The sequence below is a fragment of the Seriola dumerili genome, unplaced genomic scaffold (assembly GCF_002260705.1).
Source record: "Seriola dumerili isolate Sdu_G_001 unplaced genomic scaffold, Sdu_1.0 BDQW01000050.1, whole genome shotgun sequence".
NCBI classification, from domain to species: Eukaryota; Metazoa; Chordata; class Actinopteri; order Carangiformes; family Carangidae; genus Seriola; species Seriola dumerili.
The window spans coordinates 1,794,474-1,815,104 of record NW_019174305.1 but is presented as its reverse complement, the minus strand read 5'-3'; the positions used below and the strand labels follow the sequence as shown (position 1 = coordinate 1,815,104).

Sequence of the window (20,631 nt, the reverse complement as noted above, 5' to 3'; positions counted from 1 at the left end):
GTCTGAGAACACTTTCCCAGAATGGGAAGATAGACATGTTTAAAATTAGAGAGGAAAGAAATTATATATATATGTGTGTGTGTGTGTGTTTATTTATATATGTATATGTATATATACTAATATAGAGGATGTATATATGTGATAATAAAAAGTTATATATGGCAACATCACTCTTGATATAGGGACATATGTCATATATTACATGTCTGTATGGGCAGGTACAGAATCATTTTAAATTTCATGTAGGCCTATATATAACATATATAAATAAAATTTAAGAAAATGAAACAGGAATCCAAACATACTTTCATTTAAAATGTACAATAGAGAGAACAGTCTAAGTGCATTAGAACAATATTTCCACAGTTTGGAGACTGTTATGTGACATAATCCACTTGACAGACTTTAAATTGCTGGTAATTTGAAATTATAATACATAACCTGTCTAGAGTCCATCCTATGTGACACTTAAGTCAGTGTTTTTCATCTTGAGTGTGTTCATTTTCAACAGTCATACAAAGAAAAAGAAACAGTCTCCTTCAGCTGACTGCTGGTGGACAACATGCTCTGTTTTCTTTACTGTGATGTGATAAGATCTGTGCTTGTCTTGGGTCTGGGTTTTAAAGTCATGCATGAGCAGTTCACTTCAGCTCTACCTTGGTTTAATGAATAGCTTAATCCTTTTTGTGAGAACTGGTTGGGGCTGAAGATTACAAGTATGAAAATGAAACAAATGTGGGGGTGTAGAGTTAAAAAGCAGTGAGCTTTACCAGACCTCTGTATCCCACTCCTCATCTCAGCTACATTAGCTGCTAGTACCATAACACACCTGCATCCTGACTAAACTATAGCAGTTGAGCTGTGATGTAGGCGCCAGGTTTTGACAAAGAAAAAGAATGCATGGAATAAAGAAGACCAGACAAGAGCAGGACGAACGTTATATAAATCAGTGGAGTAATCTTTTAAAACAAACTGAACAGATTGTACAATAAAACTTATTTGATGCATAAACTCACACTAACAAGCACTGACATGCTACATTACTAACAAACACAAGTCCACTATTTACTTGCATTTTAGCCCTGGTTTGGTCTGCTAGCTGAGGAAAATATATGGTTCTCTTTGGCTCTTTGACTCATCACAAGTCACTTACTTCAGCTCCCCGTCATTTGCATTGTGGCAGAAAGTGGAAACACGAGGAGGTTCCTGAGACCTGGATCCAGACAGACCAGGAAGCCAAAACATAAGCCTGAGACTGACTGAAAGCTGCACAGAGCTGCAGAGTGGGGTGTTGATTCTCAGTGGGATCAACATCACGAGCAGCACTTTGACACTCATATACCTGAGCTCTCAGGATAAGAGTCATTTGAACAGTTTCACCAGCAAGGTGCTGCTTACAATCCCAGTGATGAGGATGACGATCATGATAAGCAATGTCAGGCCACGCCTTAAAACCAGCTGTCTTGCTGACAGAACATCTCCCACTGTGGTTGTAGTGGTGAATTCAGCGTGTCCTGGAACAAGCACCTCCAGGTCTGTGTCACCCTCCTCACTCACGGAGCTGGACAGAGTTGTACTGGCCAGAGCCGGGCTCCGATCTGAGTCTAAAGATTAGAGGCAGAGTTTGAGAACAAATTCTTAGTATTAACACAAAACTAGTCCAGTATTGACTCAAGACGGGTTGTTTCATATAACTACTGCACAGAATGAAGTAGTAAGGGGGTGCCTTTGCTTACCTGGGTGCTCCATCCCATCCATCTCTTTTTCTTCTGTGATCTGGACTCCTGCTCTCACAAGAGCCTGATTGGAGACATTAGGGACAGTTGCTGATAGTGTGCTTCAGCTTCTAATACATCTTAAGACAAAAAAATTGCAAAGAGGCATTTTGGTGATGTGATGTACACTGCTTTTAGAAAATCATCATACCCTGTGAAAATCTTTACCTGTTGTCACAAAACACCCTTAACTTTTTAAAGCTGTATATGCACATTATAACCCTCATATCAAGTTAAAATGAATTTGTGAAATTCCTGGTTTGGTTTAGTGATGAGCCTCTTAGAGTTTGTCATCATAAACTTCCTTTAGTGCAACCAATCAACTTCCACATCAAACACCCGGCTAATATATTTAATAATAATAATAATAATTATATTTAGGCCATTGTTGCGGATGAAATGAAATCTTGTTTTGATCTGAAAAAGTTAAAGGTTTGTTTCACACATCTAAACTTGAAAACGGGTCAAAATTGACCCTAACACAATAGGAGAGTTAAGGCAAAGCAACTACTTCAAAGTGGTATGATGACTTTCAGTAGGCACTGTAGCTACTGTACCCACCTCTTCAGTCGTCTTTTTCCAGTCAAGTTTGCACAAAAACGTGACGAAAACAATCGCCTGCAGTGACACACAAAGAGTAAGTCCTGTCCATAGTCCTACACAAAAATTAGAGAAGAGTTTTACTAGCTGCCCTAAATGTTAGTTAACAATCAGGAGCCACAAGACAGCGTTATTAGTAGTTTGTTCTTACCCACAATCCCCATCTTCGCCGCAAACATCAGGTACACACCGATGGGGAAGCCAATGATGTAGAGTCCTATCAGGTTACACAGAGCGCCAAACAACTGCTTTCCTGCTCCTCTGAGAACTCCTGCAGCCACACCCTGTGGACATTTATGGACATTTGGTCAAACCACATTCTGGACTGTATGTCAATATGTCTAAAATGCTTTATGGATAACTTGCATGAAAAGTTAACTGCGTATTGTTACTCACTGCAGTGGCATCACCAACATGCATGAAACCGAATAGGAGCATGACATCAGCAACCCTCTTAATAATGTCTCTACAAAAAGACGCAGATGTAGATTTTTGTTAGTGTAAACGTATAAACAGACAATCACACCTGAAATGTATCATTAAAAGACGAGGTGATATCCGAGTTCTTTAGTGAGGTAACTGCATTTTAAATCAATGCCATCCAACCTCAGTACAGCGTCTGTTTGTTCAGCATGGCATAGGGAAGTTATGTTTTTACTTATAAATAACAATAAATAGATAACTGTGCTCAAATTATTTATTCAGTCAGGTGATAAAAGTGAAAGAAATCTATTTGCTGTCAGCTGTCTTCACAGTGTTAAATTCAACTTTAGCAGTAATGAACCAAAACACCTGTTAAACATAACTGGGGCTCATTAAACAATCACAGACCAGTGCATGTGAGTCAGCATGAAGATGATGAACATGAGTTAATGTACAACTGCCTGAATGGCATTGTGAAACCAAGCCTGCTGTGGCACATGGACACCAACTAAGATACTGATACACTTGTACACAAAATAATTTGTGAAGGTTATTGTGTCAGAGATTTTACTCACTGCTCCGAGGTGAAAATGTATCCAATGACATTTCTGGCGATGCTGAGACTAGCTCCGACAAAACATGCCAATATGACTGTGTTGGACAAAAGAATGTTGTTAATAATGTGGAATAATAGACTTTTCAGAACATATTTAAACACCAGAGACTAGAAGTTCAACCTAGCAGTTGTACGCCTCTGCCAACCAGTCCAGTTGCAGTTTAGATGCACGTTAGTCTAGACTACAACCATCTATATAATCACCAACTCTCCAAGGTGGGCATCTAAGATTACAGTCACCAGGTCATGGTCACAGTTTCCCGTTATGTTCCTGAGTTATGAGTTTTTAATAATGGCTGTATTTTTGTTGAACATTATGAGGTTACGGTGAAGTTGACTTTCGACCTTTTGGATATAAAATGTCGTCACTTGAGCATTTTATCCTATTAGATTATGTGTGTTAAATTGTGTCATAATTAGTGTATGAATTTTTGAGTTATGGCCAAAAAGTGTTCTGTGAGTTCACAATGACCTTGACCTTTGACCTTTGACTACCAAGATCTGATCAGTTCATCCTTGAGTCCAGGTAAATGTATGTACATACAGTGATGCCTCTGGCCATGGCTGCTACCGGCGCAAACATAGGGAACAAAAGAGCTTTAAATTGAAGTTGCAATTGTATAAATTAGCTGAATAAAAACCTGTTTTATATAACAGAACTGAGAATATATAACCTTAATAATGTATTTAATATTACATTATACATAAACATTAGTCCAGATAAAACATGATTCTTTATGGAATGTGGACTGAATGAATTCTCTCAGGTTCCATGTGATGTATGCAAAGTTACACCTCATCAACACTGCATTCCTCTGTAATATCTGCTTTGAATGCATGCCTCTAATATACCGTCATTCTTAAGTTTTATTGTGGTGATGTGACATCTGTCCAGCCTCCACTTGTCCCAGCTATGAGAGGTCCTGTGATTACATTCTAACTTTCTGTGAGTGTAATGTTATGTAAGCTATATGTGCTGTATACATTGGGTCTTACATGCACAGATGATGGGGACTTTGCAAGAGAGCTTAGCCTGCTTTGTGTTTCCTGCACCGAGAGCATTCCCAACCCGTACACTGGCAGCAACAGAGAATCCTAGAGGGAACTGTGGTAGAAAAAAAATAAATGATTACTATGGAAATACATTATTTGAGGGGCTTTTAAGATATTTTAAATCATATTTTTTTAAAAAGTGATAAAAGCTGCCTTCTCTAAATTAAGGTTTCATAGAAGCAGTCACCAACACACTATTAGCATGCCTGATTACAAGACAGGAAAAAGTGAAGAGCTGTTACCATGTACGCTATAATGCAAAGCTGGTACGCTATGGACTGAGCACCCAGCTCGACCTCACTTATCACTCCAGCCAGGAATCCTCCTATTTCAAATATCCACCATGATAAACAAATCATGAGCATACTGGGGATGGCCAGCTTGACGAAGGGACCCCACTCCTGCAGACAGTCCAGTGACCAACCTGTGGGCCAAAGGTTTGTAGTTATAGAGTGCAACTTAGATTTATAAACAATTACACACTGGAATGGCTATAAAGGATAACCGATTAACACGCTGCAAGAGACGTCAATGATGAAACAGGAGGAAAGAATTGGATGAGTCTGAAATGAATTCAGACAAAAGGAGATATCTTAACAGCAAGCTCATGTGGTGGTCCAAACCACAGTGAGAAGAGAACTGACCTCCCCATGTGGCCTTGTGCAGACCCCTCCAACAGATGTAACCACACAAGAACAGAGCCAGCAAATATTGTGAGATGGCATTGGCTGCTGCAGATCCACTTCAGTAGAACCAGCAGGTTTTAGAGCAAAAGTAGAAAACAGAAAATAAAATTTTTGTCATTCACATTTTGCTGGCAGCTATTATAGACTAAAACTACGGATTATTCTTCATGTTTATTCTGTATACAGATGGTAATTCAGATTGTTGCTAAATCACCTCACAGTGATTGACAGTGATTTACATCATAATCCAGCTCAGCAGTCCTGTAATACTGCAAATACTACCACAATGGAAGCAAGAAAACATGTGACGCTCACCCTAACATATAAAGTGACCTCATGAGTGCTTCTAAATAAAACATTAATTCGTACATGTGCCTGTATGTTGGATTTGAATGACTTGTTTGCTTGATGAGCATCACCAGTTTCTTCGATGTCAAAAGTCTGGCAATATAATTCTTTACATGTCGTTTTGTTTTCTGAATAAATCTTGCTAACCTAAATCCTCTTAATGCTGCTAGCAGCCACATCTGTACTGAACACAATGTCAAATATAAGCTGTCAATGAATGTGCATGAGAGCATGTGTTCTGTTAAGGAAAACACACCTCTACCTATCCAAGTGAGACTTTTCACAGCTGAGGCGGATAAGAATTTGAGAATTAGGTTTTTAGGTATCATGTCATGAACTGAAGTGTTGCACAGGTGGAAACTTGCACATGTTAATGGTGGTTCATTCAAAGTAAGAAGTTCATCAAAGTCAGTAGGATGAATGATGAAGTGATGAACCAACTTTCATGGGAATCCAAAAACATTCCAGGGATCGTATTACAGAAACTTTCAATTTGGTTTTACACAAGCAAACGCTAACTAACTTTAGGAATCCCATCTTATCTTACTTATACTTGAATTATATCACTTGACTACACATTCCAACATCAGTTATTACATTTTATGTCTGTTACCTAGCAACCAAAGCTACTTCCCTCATCTCACTGAGGTGTTGTTTAGATTTCTCGTTGAAACCCAAAAAAATGGAACTAAAACAACGCCTGACACTTTACCTCAAGACAGATGAGTTAGAAGTGTTGGTAACATCTGTGGAAAAATCCAGAGATGTTCATTTTGGGAAATTTACAACAACAATGCTAACTCTGGAGATAACAGAGGGAGAGTGGGCTTAGACAGTCTGTATATGCTAACAAGATTTTTGTCATCAAACACAACGTTAAGCCTCTCAATGAATAAGCTCAGCCTGCTGACATTTTGTTGGTTGAAAGCGATAAAATAGCAGCGATATGGATGAAACAAATTAGCTAAGTGGTGGAAAAGTCAGGAAAGCTTAACAGTTATCCAAAGTTAGGAGAGATTATTTAAGCTGGTGCCTGTTTTACTCTGGAAGTGTTGGACCAGATGCACAGAAAGTTAAACTGCCAGAGTAAACATATTGATTCTGCTTATGAGAAAGACCATGAGATAATCTCTAGTACACCAATAATTACTGCTCCCCATAATCACAGTGGTGCAAACACTCACGCGACACCCCACTCCAGGGGATACAGGAAGATGTAGTTGATGATTACATTAAGGACATTTCCAATCGCTCCAGTTACAACCTGAGGCCACATGATTCCCTGTAAAACACAAGCACAACTTAATGTCAGTCTTAATGTTGATTTTAGTTATTATGTGTCAGCCATAATTAAGTGCCATTCATACATTACATTAGTCTTGTCATAAGAGACTGCACCTGATTTTGAAGATACTTCCCTTGCAGCTGGTACATAAAAACAGCCTGAAGAAAGAAAACAGACCAGAGTAAAACTGACAAGAACATATTTGGAAGCTCAAACTTCCCTTGTTGCATTATGCAATGCTGCAAATCAGTGAGCAGGACATCATAATGGAAATATGGAATTTAAAAGAAGAAGCGCACGCAAATACCTTGATTCGTGGTATTATGTTTATGATTAATCAGAAACATTCCCTTTAGGCTATTTCATCCACAATTGTTTTCTCGTTTGAGTCGCCGGAAAATGTATTTTAAGATAGTACTGTGATATAAATGTACATAGTGGAGATAGAAGATGTAATTGATATCACCCACCCCTACTGTAACTGGACGCAAGTACACAGGGCTGTGAAGGAAACACAACAGAAGGCCACAAACTCACCGGCAGAGCAGGCATGAAGATCTTCACATACAACTGAGAGAGACTTGATGGAAAAAAGACAAACATATGTGTTAGACTGAATTAATTAATTATGTATAATTGATGTGTGACATAGCAACATATAGAAGTCGAATCAACACAACTTCAGGTGGGCTTCTCTCAGCAACAAACTCAGGGGAGGTACTATTGTAGGAGCCATGAATTATTTTCACAGAGGAATGGATTTTGTGGTTTATATTTTGGGTCGTTGTGGTTTATATATTGTTATTCATTAGTGTTTGTGATATCACTTATTAATGTCATTTATTTTGCTTTCAAGGCGATTATGGAGAGTGGGTCACTGTATTTTTGGTTGACCACCACTTTCCTTTTGATCACTGTGGTTATTTATATCATAAATTTGTGCATGATGTAATAAGTTCATCTTTTTGTTAATAGAGGGTTTTTTCGTTAACGTATTTTGGACGAATCTTTTTGTAGCATGTCAGACAATTCAAACCAGGCCCGACCTCAGCCTCTCAGCGAATTTTAGTTTAGTTAGTTTAGTTTGGTTTAGTTTCCTGAAGTCGCTACAACTATTGCTCAATAGTTAGCGCTGTTGTCTTCTGTATGAGTCGCTGCTGGCACGTGTGGAAATATCACATTCTGGTTTCTCCATATTCCTCCCATATTTCAAAGATGGTGCAGGTAAGGTGAGTGTGAAAGCTAAGGGCTCTTGCTAAGTCCAGCAACAGTATTGAAAAAAATGGTGAATGTGTATGATTAAATAAGGTTAGAACTAGGGCAAAAACGATATCCAGAAAAATCATATTGCAATTATTTTGGCAGATATCACAATTCTGTTTTGAATCCCGATTTCAGCTGGAACTGTCATTTCTGCATTTGATTTTCATTGAAAAAAATATAAAAATGATGATGAAGAGATTTTTGTTTGTGCTTGTACCAAACAAACATGTCCCTTTATGTCTAGAGAATATGATTTACAGGCAAGGGTGTCTCTGCAGCACCAAATTGCTTCAAATATGGTATTTTGTGACACATTTTACATTCATCAAAAAATTGCAGCTCCTGCAATTTGGATATTGCACTAGGCCATACCGTGATTTCAATAATATTTCAAGTAATTTCACTGAGACTCACCTGGCGACCTCTGGGCTCTGTTTGACAGCAAGCAGGAGAGGTTCAGTGTTGATGAGGACGGCCCAGCAGGGGAAACAGGCCAGCAAGAGAATCAGAATCCCTCTCTGGAGAATCACACCCACACGCTTCAAGTTACCGCTCCCATACGTCTGCGTGAAACAGGCAGACAGATGAAGAAGTGGAATAAGAAAATACACCACACCATCACAAGCAAGGGTGCGACTGGGTCAAGAAAACAAACCTGATACAAAGGCTCATAGCTGAGCTGTTTTTAAGGGGAAAGAACAACTTTTGTTTTGTTGAAGACACTACCTGAGATATGAGGGTATCACAAGTCGACGACAAACCAGTGCCAATAGAAATACCAGAGACATTAACCACCTGTAATTGACAAAGGAACACTATTACCAAACGATAAAAATTCAAAGGCAAGCTTATAGAGGGAAATAACAGCAAGTCTCCTCACCGCAGCTGCCAATGATACCCCTGCTAGTTCTGTTTTCCCCAGGTGACCACAGAACACCATACTGATGATACTGATCATGAACACCATCAACTGGGAAATGAGCTGGAAAACAAAAACAAACACAACACCCGCCAGATATTGATATATAAAAAAAGCTGGTTTGTATTGAAACAGTACTTGAAACACAAGTAAAGTCAAATAAACTATCCAAACCACCCTGTGTAATATATACAGAGACTAGTAAAGATCCCTATTTTCTTTCATTTTCCTCTTCCTTTCTTCACCTTCCTCACTTCCTTTCCTTTCCTTATCACTGATTGGCTCTTGTTTTCACCCTTACCACGCCTCATTCACCTGGGCACTACAAAATTATTTAAGGGTTTCACTCCACTCATTCACTCTTTTTCACCTTCACATGGGGAGGTCGTTTCTGGTAAGAGAAGTTTGTTACTCTTTAATTCTTAGAATTGGTCTGTTAGTCTTGGAGAGCTTTCTTTATCCTTATGTCTTTAGGAAGTACATAATGGGACTACTTTGATTTGTTGTGTTAAATTTTACATTTACACTTTGTTGTTTCAGAACCAGCAGCCCATGTGTGTTTTCCCTTTCATGTTCGAAACAGTTATTTGAGAATAAACCTTTTGTTGAATTGGATTGATGTTTCATGGCCTTCCTTCTTTCCATGCATCCTGACCCTATGCCCATGGTGATTAATTTTCTGAACCTCATACTTAACACGGAGCCTTGTAGAAAAGCATTAGCTTTGAGGAGATGTGTTGTTCTATACAGTGTTTCAGAGTTACTAATAAATTCATGCCTCTTCCTTTGTTTCAAACACACTGAAAAACCTTGTGGTTGAATTAATTTAAATTTTCTGAAGGTAATCCTTATCTTTACTGCCATACTGTGGTTTATGTCGATCTATTATGTGGCGCACTAAAGTCGTTTGCATTTTTTCCCCCTTGAATTGATTTGCGAATTGTTCAGCTTCACCTTATGTGGAGTCTCACGTGACTTCTTCACGTGACTTATGTTGTCGAAAATTTGAAAGAATACTTTAAAGCCATTTACGAATCCTAAAACTGCAAGTACTTGGAACTACTTGTTTAGTGCCAGAGTATTGTCCTGCATTACTTTCCAGCTCTGTACAACAGGACAGGCGCTCAGACCCAGGCTTACCACCGGCCCCGCTAGTTTAACCAGCTGGACTGTCTCATTCCGGTACTCCAGCGGGATGAAGCCTCTGATGTTCCTCAGGCAGGAGCCACAGCACTCACCAGAGCACGGGACTGAGGGAACCGCTTCACATGGTGTCAAGGCTCCGTTCGCTCCCATAGTATGTGTTGTTGCTGATGCAGGACCAGCCATTACCGAAAAAGAGAAGCGCTGTAAATAGACGGACGGCTTGATTTGTACAGCTGTTCTACAATTTAGCACCTCTGGAAAAAGTGAAGTATCAAACAGAGCTGGCGCATATCTGTCAACGGTGGGTCATACTGAGAGCAGTCCGTCGAAACCGTCTCGGGCTTCGGACCGAAACGGGATGTGACGGAACTGGCCTGACGTACAGAATCGGGAAATTTTGCTCAAACACATATGCCTTAAGAGTCTAAGGCCGAAGCTACTGTGTTCATGTGCGGGTAGTGTTACATTATTAGTCAAAACGGTTACGCCATCTACGCATCAGAAAAGCAGTTATTCTAACGCAACTTAAAAACGATTGCGCGTCTACATCGCCTTGTACGTTAACGCGTGTGGGCACAACAGGCTTCATGGTTCATTCAAGTGTACCTCGTAAATTCAGCAATCTATACTCGAATGGTGACGAAGGTTGTTTAAGACAAGTCTATTCTTTTTTTCTTTGTCAAAATACCCATGGGTGCATTTAACGAGCTACCATCATTAAAAACAACACAGATAACATGAAGGGGATCTCACCGGACACGGAAAGAAAACTGTCAATAAACGGTCCAATCATGTTTGAATATGATGGTAGCTCCTTCCATACACAGACGTATGTATTTCAACAAAGGAAAATTAGACAAAATGGAAACTTCCCCATTTTAAACAACCTTAATATCCATTCTAGAATAGGTTTCAGAGTTTACGAGGTGTGCTGAATGCACCCTGTCGGCGCCCACACTCTTTACCGTACAAAGTGATATAGACACGCAATAGTTTTAAGTTAAGACGGCTATCGGCCTGGTTTGATTGACGTGTATGGTGAGAAGCGATTTGGTGCTTGAATGAGGAAGGAGAACTCAGTTCCAATCACATTAGACTTAGCTGTGTTATAATTACTGATATTAGACCCAGCTGTGTTATAATTACTGATATTTGTCGGTGGAGTGGGCGTTTTCCCTCTCACAGTTTTTCCGTTAGTTTTAATCAGTTATCGGGTTCACCTTTATAATGGTGTGTTAATGTGAATTACAGATGCACCTCGCTAACCAATCTAGCGCTAGTTGAAAACTTAACCTAGTGTAAGTACGACGTTTGTTTTGTGTTTCTGGTATATGTGTGACTGAAGTTAAGTGTACTGCGTAAGTGTAATAATCTATATTAATTGTAAAATGCCCATCAGGACGTTTTAAGTTTTAGAGCGGTTAATGTAACAATCAGCTAACTTTAATGTGGTTTAAACAGTAAGGTTAACTTACTCCATTGTCATTGGTAGATCTGAAAAGCTGCTATAGCTCTTTAGTTAAACAGGTGAGAAAAGTTGTATGAAAGTCTATGTAGCAGTGTAATGTAAATGTCAAATTATGTTGGCTGGGTAGGAACCAAATAAGGAATAAGTTTCCTACATTTCATTAACAGATCCTGCTGCATGATTTCCCCCATGCTGTGAATCAGGTGCGGATCTAGAGAAATACTCGTTGAGTGGCAGGAGGCTGGAGACTTTAAAAGGTGGCAGAGTTATATATTTGCTTATTTATTTATTTATTTATTTGTAAGCAATCACATAAATCACAATTTTCATGGAAAAGCCTGCAAATTATGATATTTTAAGATTTTTGACCCATAAATGTCATTGTGGTATGAGGAAAACATTGTATAGACAGACATATATAAAGGTGTATAGACAAACATACAAAATTATTTTACTTGTCTTAATGCAGTTTAATGTTCCAAAACTAAAACCAATAAAAAAAAGAAAAAATCAATAAAAAGACTGATTTAAAGTGAGGGCCACCTTCAATGCCTTCCTGTATTCTACAAACCAGGCTAAAACATTGTTTAAACCCACTGTGATGTATGATATGCACTATATAAAAAGATGACCTACTACAAAATACTGTCTTGTGCACTATTAGACCAACAGGGGCCACCAAATCTATGCAAAGACCGCCACAAGCAGGTCTCATTTGTATTTATCATGCAGTTGTAGGAATGAGTTATTCCCATCAGCCGTCAGTCGTAAGTCCAACTTGATTGCAATGATCAGTCTATTCAGATACCAAGACATTTCATTCACTTAAATTCATGCGTGGCTGCTTCTTTTTCACAATCTGGCCAACTTAAAACATGGTTGTTCGGGGGAGGATTTGAAAATGTCCAAGGGTAGGAGCAGTGAGACAATCTTGGAAGTGTCTAGTTGTCCGTGTTGACCTCGTTGGGTTCTAGGTTGTAGAAGTGTCACTTCTTTTACATGTGTCAAGTGTTTTCAGTCCACAGTTCATTGAAAATGTACCTGTCTATTTGTCTAATGTCTATTTAAGTGCTTCAGTTAACTCAACAGCCTTAGCATGGTCAACTGTTTTAGACTGGAGCATATCCGACAAAAATGTAGTCACTCAAAACCTTTCAGAGATGGAGGGAACAAAATTCAGATCAATCTGAACTAATATCCCTCTGGCTTCGACAGCTGTTTGTGGATGGATCTCAGATGCAATCTCTTCAAGCACCCGTACAATTGCAGGCAACCTAACATTGTGACATGCTTTGCTACAAGCCCAACATCACTGAGCTTTTGCAGTTCCCTTGGTGCACCATCAGACATCCCCTGCTGCACTTCCAACCATTTGTTCTGTTTGTAAGACCCAGATCTGAATATGTGTTGTCTTTCTAACAATGAGAAGAAATTTCCAGCATCAGTTGCACCTTTGACAGAGTCTACTATGACTAAATTGAAATTGTGTGCACTGCAATGAACATAGACAGTATACTTGGCTATGTCTTTTATTTTCGCTTGGACAGTTGAACATTGCCCGATCACCACAGCAACACCATCTTAGCCCTGGCCTACGAGGTTTTTCTTATACTCCAACACATGCTTCTCAAGAAAGTGCTTAACGCAGCAGCATCCAGGCCTTCTGCCTCTGCAAACTCCAGAGAGCTCTCATGGACCACACTGTTGGAGCAATATCTTAGAACAAATTAGATTTTCTCTTTTTTTTTCTCTTAATCATAGGGTTATGGTTGTCCAGCACATCCAACAGGAAAACACCCTTTTTTTTCCGCATCAGGACACTCCCTGCAACCACTGGTTGTGTTTTCTGTGGCAGTTCATATTAGAATCTCAGCTAGTGCTTTAATGTAGTTTTGATTTTCAATCACCTGTTTCTTATTTTGTTCATCCATTATCCCCAACAGCGAGGTATTTTTGTCATACCTTTTTCTGTTCTCTGCCCATGCATACATTGCATTTGCATTGCTTCCACATCGGGAGAACAGAATCCACTGTTTTTAAATGTGGCTTTTTTTCCAATTACAATACCCCTCAGTGGAGGTAAAAACACTCTTAGGAGCATCAGGCAGAGAGAAATGTCGACAGGGGAAACAGTAAGCTGTTTTTTTGGACTGTGAGTACTCCAGCAATGAATGGGCTTTGTATCGCTCACTCCTCCGGCTCCTCCCTGTAGGGTCTTGGAGAAACTCTCTAGTTACGGCTGAGCTGGCCCATCACACCTGGACTTGGATATTTCTATTTCTAGAAGGGGGGGAATTCAACCTTAAATAAAACAAACCTTGTTGTACAATATATTAACTCACACTTTGGAGTAGTCATTTACTGGATATTTATTTAAAGCAAACATTTATTAAATTGAATAATACATTTATTAGACTGGGGTTAAGCCATGTCTCTTAAATGCACCATTTTGGGAAATATCCATTTCTTATTCAGATGTAAAATACATGTATAATATAAACAATTTTCATACCATGAAGACCAGCTGGACAGGTAACTTGTGATAACTGTTACTCATATTTCCCTCTCACTGTCTGAGCTCTGTCTTGAACTGTCTTGATTTCTCTCTCTCTCTCTTAACTTTTTTCTCTTCTTCCTCATCATCTCTGATGTTCTTTGCCTTCTATCAGTTCTCCTGGTGTCCACTGGCTGAAAAAATGGCAATGTCTCCCTTCCTTAACTACTATGTTTTTCTTTCAGTAGTCATCATTATTAATAATGGTGCACAACATAACAATGAATGTTGTCTACAGTTTGAGTGAATGTGTGTTGTTTTTCAACTTCCTGCATCCACAGGAATCCTCATTGTTTCCAACAGCTTTCTGAAATAAGATTCAAAGTGATTAGATTCAAAGTGATCAGATAATTATTTCAATACAAGCTTTCTTTAAAGGTTTATCTTAGGGATTAGAGACCTTCATATAAAGACAATATTCACTAATTATGTCACTCATCTGTGAAGCCACACATTTAGTGTCACAGCAATCCAAGATACCTGGTTTTTATCCAGTAATGCTGATTAACTGGCAAAAATTGAATTGACAATGTGGTGAAAGTGCAAACTCTCAGGCACTGAGCATTAAATGAAGCATTACTGCATTACTGACTGATGTGACTTTATGTTTAAGGCTTGAGCGAGTGATTTTTAGTGCTTTTTAAACTGTTGCTTTCGTATGTTGCACTTGTATGGCTGATCTGAAGTTTGGACACATTTGTCTGCACAATGAGCAGTTACAGAGATGTTGAAGATGCAGCCAATTTGGGTTTTGTCAGGTTTAATCCATCCCTCACACAGTCAAACATGAGTTCATGTACTGAAGAATTCTTATTCTCATTATCTACCTCAGTATGAATGTATGGATGCATATACTGTATGTATGTACTTTATGTGAGTGAAAGTATGGATTTGTACAATTTTATGCATATGTGTGGATATGAAAGTGAATAATTTTTATACATTTTTTATTCTTTCAGCTGGACAAAACAACTGATGGCATAAGGATAGGGAGACAGCAAACTAAAAATGTCATTACACTGATAAAAAAATTAAATTTAAAAATAAATTATTTCTGCATATATGTCAATAAAGCCTTTGAATTTTATTGATTTTAAATTGTACTTAATTACTGCCACAGCACCCACAGTCTAAGACTCAAATCTGTATATTACAATAGAACAGGGACAAACTGCAATGACAACTTAGTTGTTTTTTTTAATTGCACATGCACAGAACAGCCTACATTGCATTTGTATATCGTTATTGTATATAGTATTTCTAATTTATCTTATTTATTTCAGATTTTGTTTCTATTATTTTATTATTACATTTTCCCCTCCCCATGCTGCTGTGTCAACTTGAATTTCCTCTTTGGGGGATCAATAAAGGTAAATCTTATGTTCATTACAGTACGTGTCTCTAATTTTAAGTTTCATAAGATTCATTTGGTTCACCTGTCCACAATAAGAATCCACTGTGACACAGGTGTACGATCAAATCCCAAACTTTTACTTTGAAAGAAGCTTGTTTCACTTCCGGTGGCCACAGCTGCTCCTGCCTACTTCTTGCACGCAGCCGTCTCTCCTTTGAGTCCTCTCTCCTCTTGCCAGCAGCAGACCTCCGCTCTGCCAACTTCTCTACGGCGTTGCGTAAAGACAGGTGAGTCAGAAATATACTTTTGTCTCATGTTTCACTTTCAGGGCTTCACATAATATCCGCTCAGCACGGCCGGGAGTAGTAACAGTTTAGGCGGGGGACAAAGAGCAGCTAAAGAAACCGGTGTAGTAGATGAAGCTAACGTTTAGCTAGCCAGGCAGTCTGGGTCTGTTTCTCCCCTCCTTCTTAAGTGTTTAGGCCTGTTTCTGTCTTTGTCCCCGTGCTGCATCTTACAGGAGAGACTGGCCAATGTCCCCTCGCTTTGTTCGACCTCTGCTGCTGCTGCGACACCGTTTGGCAGAGGGCTTTAGAATTTAAAACCTTGAGTTACACGGGTGAACTTTGACCAAGCAATGTCTGCGGCGTGTAGCTCCACAAACCAATCCAGACGACAAAGGAGTCATAGCTTTTGTCTGCTCTTGAATTATGACGACGGCAGAAAAATAAAGAAAATGTCTTTGTACACAATTCTTTCACTGCACCATCGAATTATATCAGTTTCAAAGAGTCAGCCATTTACGGCTTCTGTGAAAAGGTTTAAAAATGAAACTTAATGATATTTTTTATATGTCTGTGTAACTGCAGGGTAAAACTGCAGACAGGCAGCCTAGCTAAATAACTGCATGAATATCACTCATTTAAAAACGTGTATACAGCCAATAAGCACCCCCTTATTGGTTTGCCTTATCATGGTTATGTAAGCCCTCTAATAGGCTATTGTTCCCTGCTGGCTGAACATGACTTGCATGTGACTTTACAAGCTTTTGAACCATGCACCAAAGTGATGCAAAACCTGGGTGTCTGTTTCAAACCTCAGGCACTTCGCACTTTTTGGTCTGAATGTCATATTTGTTCTTAAGTTCAAGTTGCCAGAGGATTTTGCTGCTATCACAGCCCCAGGTTGTGCCTCAGGCTCCACCCATCTGCACTTAATAATATAATGGTTTGTGAACATCAGGAATTTTCTGGTAATTATATGTGCTATCTCATCTACAGTCATTTATCACCACCACCATGTCTGCTGGAAATGCTAAGATTGGCAAGCCTGCCCCAGACTTCAAAGCCACAGCTGTAGTGAATGGACAGTTTAAGGACATCCAGCTGTCAGACTACAGAGGTAACTGTTATTTTGACAGTATGTCTACAATGATAGTAAATGGATTTATCTACTCAATCTAACTTTGTATTTACCATAAATATAGACCCAATCTTTTCAGTTAATATAGAATAAAAACAAGGTTTTTATATGTTTGAAGACATTTATGTAGGTTAACCAGACTTAATGCTGTCCTTATTTTCCCCCTGTGCTCTTTAGGGAAGTATGTGATCTTCTTCTTCTACCCTCTGGACTTCACATTTGTGTGCCCTACTGAGATTGTGGCTTTCAGTGACAGGGCAGATGAGTTCCGCAGTATCAACTGTGAAGTTATCGGCTGCTCCATTGACTCTCACTTCAGTCACTTGGCATGGTGAGAATTCCTTCTAGTTACAGGGAATTATGAATCGAGTTTGACTGTTATTTGTGTGATTGTAGGCTGTGGGAACGGCTTCACTGGTCCTGAGCCAACACTTAAGAAATAATAATATTCACACAGTTGTGTGGGCAACTTTAGCAAAGGTTTTCATTGTACTGGAACTATCTGTTTTTGAGAGTGCATTTCATCTCTGGTATTTTATTCTTGCCTGTGATGAAGAGCGTCTCTCCTAACCCTGTCACAAATGATACACAACAATGCAAGTCTCTCCACTAAAATACAAAAAGCTATTACACAGGAGGAAGCCAGGAAATGCAAATGTATGGTTTATACTTTACTTTCTTAAGAGCCACTCAGTAGTCAGATCTATCTAATGTGGATTGGTATTGGCTATTTTTTGATGTAGGCATACTTCATGGGTAGTGTGCACTAAGCAGCTCGAATATGTAGGGAAACTTAAAAAAATATTGGAGTAGGATTTTGTAGATATCAGATTAATAAATGTCTCACGTTGGGACGTTCCTAGTTGGCAGTTTCTAATTACACCGTTAATGTTGAGGATTTTTGGCAGATCTGAAGAAGCACCCACCCGAGTTTATCAGTTTATCTCCCGTCACTCTGCTCCTCTGCAGAGTCTTGATAAGTTCTGAGGTAACGGTCTCTGATTCAAACTGCACTTACACAATAAACACAATAAAAAGATGACGAATCTACATTCAGCGTGTTGGTTTGATGTATGATATTATTTGATTTGACAGTTTTTATGGTAATGTTGCTCAATTAGGCCATCTTCTGTCTAACTGACTTAACATGTCACTGTTTGGTTGTAAGGAACTATGTTTATTCATTGACTGCATCAGTTATAAAAGTCTTATCTCAGATTTCTGTTCTTTTATTTTGTAGCAAAGGTTCTGTTCTTTGGTTCATCTCTACCTAATGGATAAAACTGCTGAAGGCTACTTTGTCGTCTGTGTGTAACATCACATTAGTTTTATCCATAAAATACTTCTACATGCACATGGTTTTGATGAGATTTTTTAAAAACGTACTTGAAGTACATTACATCAAGTTAGAATAAGCTAGAGTCTTGTAAGGCTGTTGCCTTATGTGAACTTGGAACATTAAATGCATTTTGGATCAATTATTAATTAGAATGTTTTTATTCCTACAGGATCAACACACCAAGGAAGCAGGGAGGTCTAGGTGCCATGAACATCCCCCTTGTGGCAGACCTCACCAAGACGATCTCCAGAGACTACGGTGTGCTGAAGGAGGATGACGGCATTGCATACAGGTTGGGCAGACTGCTTGTCATCTTAATTGAAGGCTTTGCTGCAAAAGCCCAGTAGTCTCTGTCTAATGGGAGCTTGGTAGCATGTATTACCTCTGCTCTATAATTACTATGATGACTAAGTAAGCACTGAAATGTGGAGAGACTAAAGGATGTACATGTAGATGTAACAGTTTGTGCCTCTCAGGGGTCTATTTGTGATTGACGACAAGGGCGTCTTGAGGCAGATCACCATCAATGACTTGCCCGTGGGTCGCTCTGTGGACGAGACTCTGCGCTTGGTGCAGGCCTTCCAGCACACTGACAAACACGGAGAGGGTGAGTAAAATCTCTGTATGCTGTTTACTCCCAGTTTAAGGCTCTGGCATCAGTTAATGTACAACATTACACTCTAATATTACATGTAAAAACACAATACATAGTTTTTTGTCCTCCTTTTCTTTTACAGGAACTGAAAAATCACAAATTTGTTAAATATTTAAAGTAATGCTGCCTGTAGTTGTAAACTGACTCAGAGGGTTCAGTTTATAGACATGGCCTTGCATTGTTAGTTTACCCTCCTGGGTATTTACACATGCACTTTGTCCTCAGGGTTTTCAAACTTCATCGCTTGCCACTGAGACCTAATGGTACACTTTGTCCTCTCTCCCTCTCCACACAGTGTGCCCCGCTGGCTGGAAACCTGGGAGCGACACCATCGTCCCTGACGTCGAGAAGAGCAAAGAGTTCTTCTCCAAGCAATAAATGTGAAGTTCTTCTTGCTGACTTCCTAACCGTAGCACTTGCCTTCAGATGAGAGGTGTCCCCCATGAAGCAGTATCTCATGGCGTCCAGTCTAATCTATTAAACCTAACAGCATTTCAGAACTTGTTAGAAAAAGATCCTTTTATCTTTGTTTGTCCCGTTTACAGTTGGTAGGGCGACCTCGTAGTCTCAAGCACTGAACGTCTAGTTGTTTTGTTCCTTTTTCAGAAAAAAAGTATTGATTTTTTTTTTCCTTGCTGTCATGAGTAAGTCATGTAACCATCTTTATTAAAGCAGTGGGGAAAATTGTGACTGTTTCGTCTGATAATTGTAGCAGGACTCTACAATCAATGTAATTCCAGGTGTTTCCTCTAGGTGGTGCCATAATTCTTCCAAAAACTTTCTCTTTCAAGTTTAGTGACTGTAAAGGTTGTACACATTATTGTTATTATTATTATTATTATTATTATTATACCAGCAGACATTTGTGAACAATGAACTTGGTGTGTCAGGAAGTGTCCTGTGCCTGCGTCATGAGGCTGTGAAGTCTTGGTTAATATTGGAATTATTGTGGTGATTGACTCAGCATAACAACCTGGTGTTGCCAAATGGCACCAAAGCTGCTTGGGAAATATTGGATTGTTGGAAATGATTCAACACAGACCTGCATGACTGTCCCAACTACACACACCTAGTTAGCTATGTTTTTCCCACTATGTTTAATATAATTTCCAGTGTAATTATAATGCCTTTTTCCACTATCATTGAAGTAAAATAGGATGACACCCAAGTAACCACTCTTACTTTTATTTATTTATATTAACTATTATTATTACTAATGAGCTACTGGACACCTGCATTTCCCCTTGGGGATAAATAAAGTATCTATCTACAGAAATATAGTGGGATATATCATCACTGTTCAGACACAGTAATCCTTAATGTCTAAGTTTATACAACTTAGTGGGCACTTTCTGTTACACCTGGATCCTACATACTATTTGTGACCCCTACTCTTCCACAATAGTTACGTCTGCCAGTGTTGTCACTAATTCTTGTAATTTCAAACTAGCTCTTAACCATCAGACAGAAAGTTTTCTCTGCATGTTTGTCTGGAACCTTTTGCAACCATTTTTCCTGAGCTAGTGTTCTCACGGCTTGTTTTGGGAAATTGAAAGCAGAATGGGGAAACTCCCTTAACTCGAATAAGCCACTCATCGACAAAACCTCTTCATTCACACACACACACACACACACATACACACACACACACACATTGTGGTGTGAATGGGGCGTGAAGGGGGGAGCGCAGCATTTCTGACTGGCAATGTAGGAGGGAGTTCCCGG

At 39.1% G+C, this 20,631-nt stretch overlaps 2 protein-coding genes across 3 annotated transcripts; one reads left to right on the top strand and one right to left on the bottom strand.

Annotated features, from left to right (window-relative positions):
* Positions 1-303: 303 nt before the first annotated feature.
* LOC111218002 (multidrug and toxin extrusion protein 1-like) lies at positions 304-10,782 on the bottom strand. 2 transcript variants are annotated; one of them, XM_022740085.1, is made up of 16 exons: positions 10,109-10,782; positions 8,930-9,031; positions 8,776-8,844; positions 8,464-8,612; positions 7,324-7,366; positions 6,900-6,944; positions 6,686-6,783; positions 5,112-5,209; positions 4,710-4,891; positions 4,411-4,519; positions 3,374-3,449; positions 2,772-2,841; positions 2,527-2,659; positions 2,337-2,431; positions 1,737-1,800; positions 304-1,604 (listed from the first exon to the last, which is right to left on the bottom strand). In XM_022740085.1, the coding sequence occupies exons 1-16, from the start codon at positions 10,295-10,297 to the stop codon at positions 1,363-1,365; spliced, it is 1,764 nt and encodes a 587-aa protein (XP_022595806.1). In that variant the 5' UTR covers positions 10,298-10,782; the 3' UTR covers positions 304-1,362. The 2 variants fall into 2 exon arrangements, with proteins under 2 accessions (XP_022595806.1, XP_022595807.1); XM_022740086.1 differs by lacking the exons at positions 6,686-6,783; positions 6,900-6,944; positions 7,324-7,366 and having other exon boundaries at positions 305-1,604.
* Positions 10,783-15,660: 4,878 nt separating this feature from the next.
* Positions 15,661-19,596, top strand: LOC111218003 (peroxiredoxin-1-like). The gene is made up of 6 exons (XM_022740087.1): positions 15,661-15,777; positions 16,771-16,891; positions 17,090-17,243; positions 18,421-18,543; positions 18,728-18,858; positions 19,202-19,596. The coding sequence occupies exons 2-6, from the start codon at positions 16,789-16,791 to the stop codon at positions 19,282-19,284; spliced, it is 594 nt and encodes a 197-aa protein (XP_022595808.1). The 5' UTR covers positions 15,661-15,777; positions 16,771-16,788; the 3' UTR covers positions 19,285-19,596.
* Positions 19,597-20,631: the final 1,035 nt, after the last annotated feature.

Coding starts and splice junctions, on each gene's coding strand:
- LOC111218002 (XM_022740085.1), bottom strand. CDS start 10,297: ATGGCTGGTCCTGCATCAGCAACAACACATACTATGGGAGCGAACGGA. Junction 5,210..6,685: donor CCCCTGGAGTGGGGTGTCGC/GTGAGTGTTTGC, acceptor GTTCTACTGAAG/TGGATCTGCAGCAGCCAATG. Junction 2,842..3,373: donor TACATTTTCACCTCGGAGCA/GTGAGTAAAATC, acceptor GTCTTTTTGTAG/AGACATTATTAAGAGGGTTG.
- LOC111218003 (XM_022740087.1), top strand. CDS start 16,789: ATGTCTGCTGGAAATGCTAAGATTGGCAAGCCTGCCCCAGACTTCAAA. Junction 16,892..17,089: donor CCAGCTGTCAGACTACAGAG/GTAACTGTTATT, acceptor TGTGCTCTTTAG/GGAAGTATGTGATCTTCTTC. Junction 18,859..19,201: donor CACTGACAAACACGGAGAGG/GTGAGTAAAATC, acceptor CTCTCCACACAG/TGTGCCCCGCTGGCTGGAAA.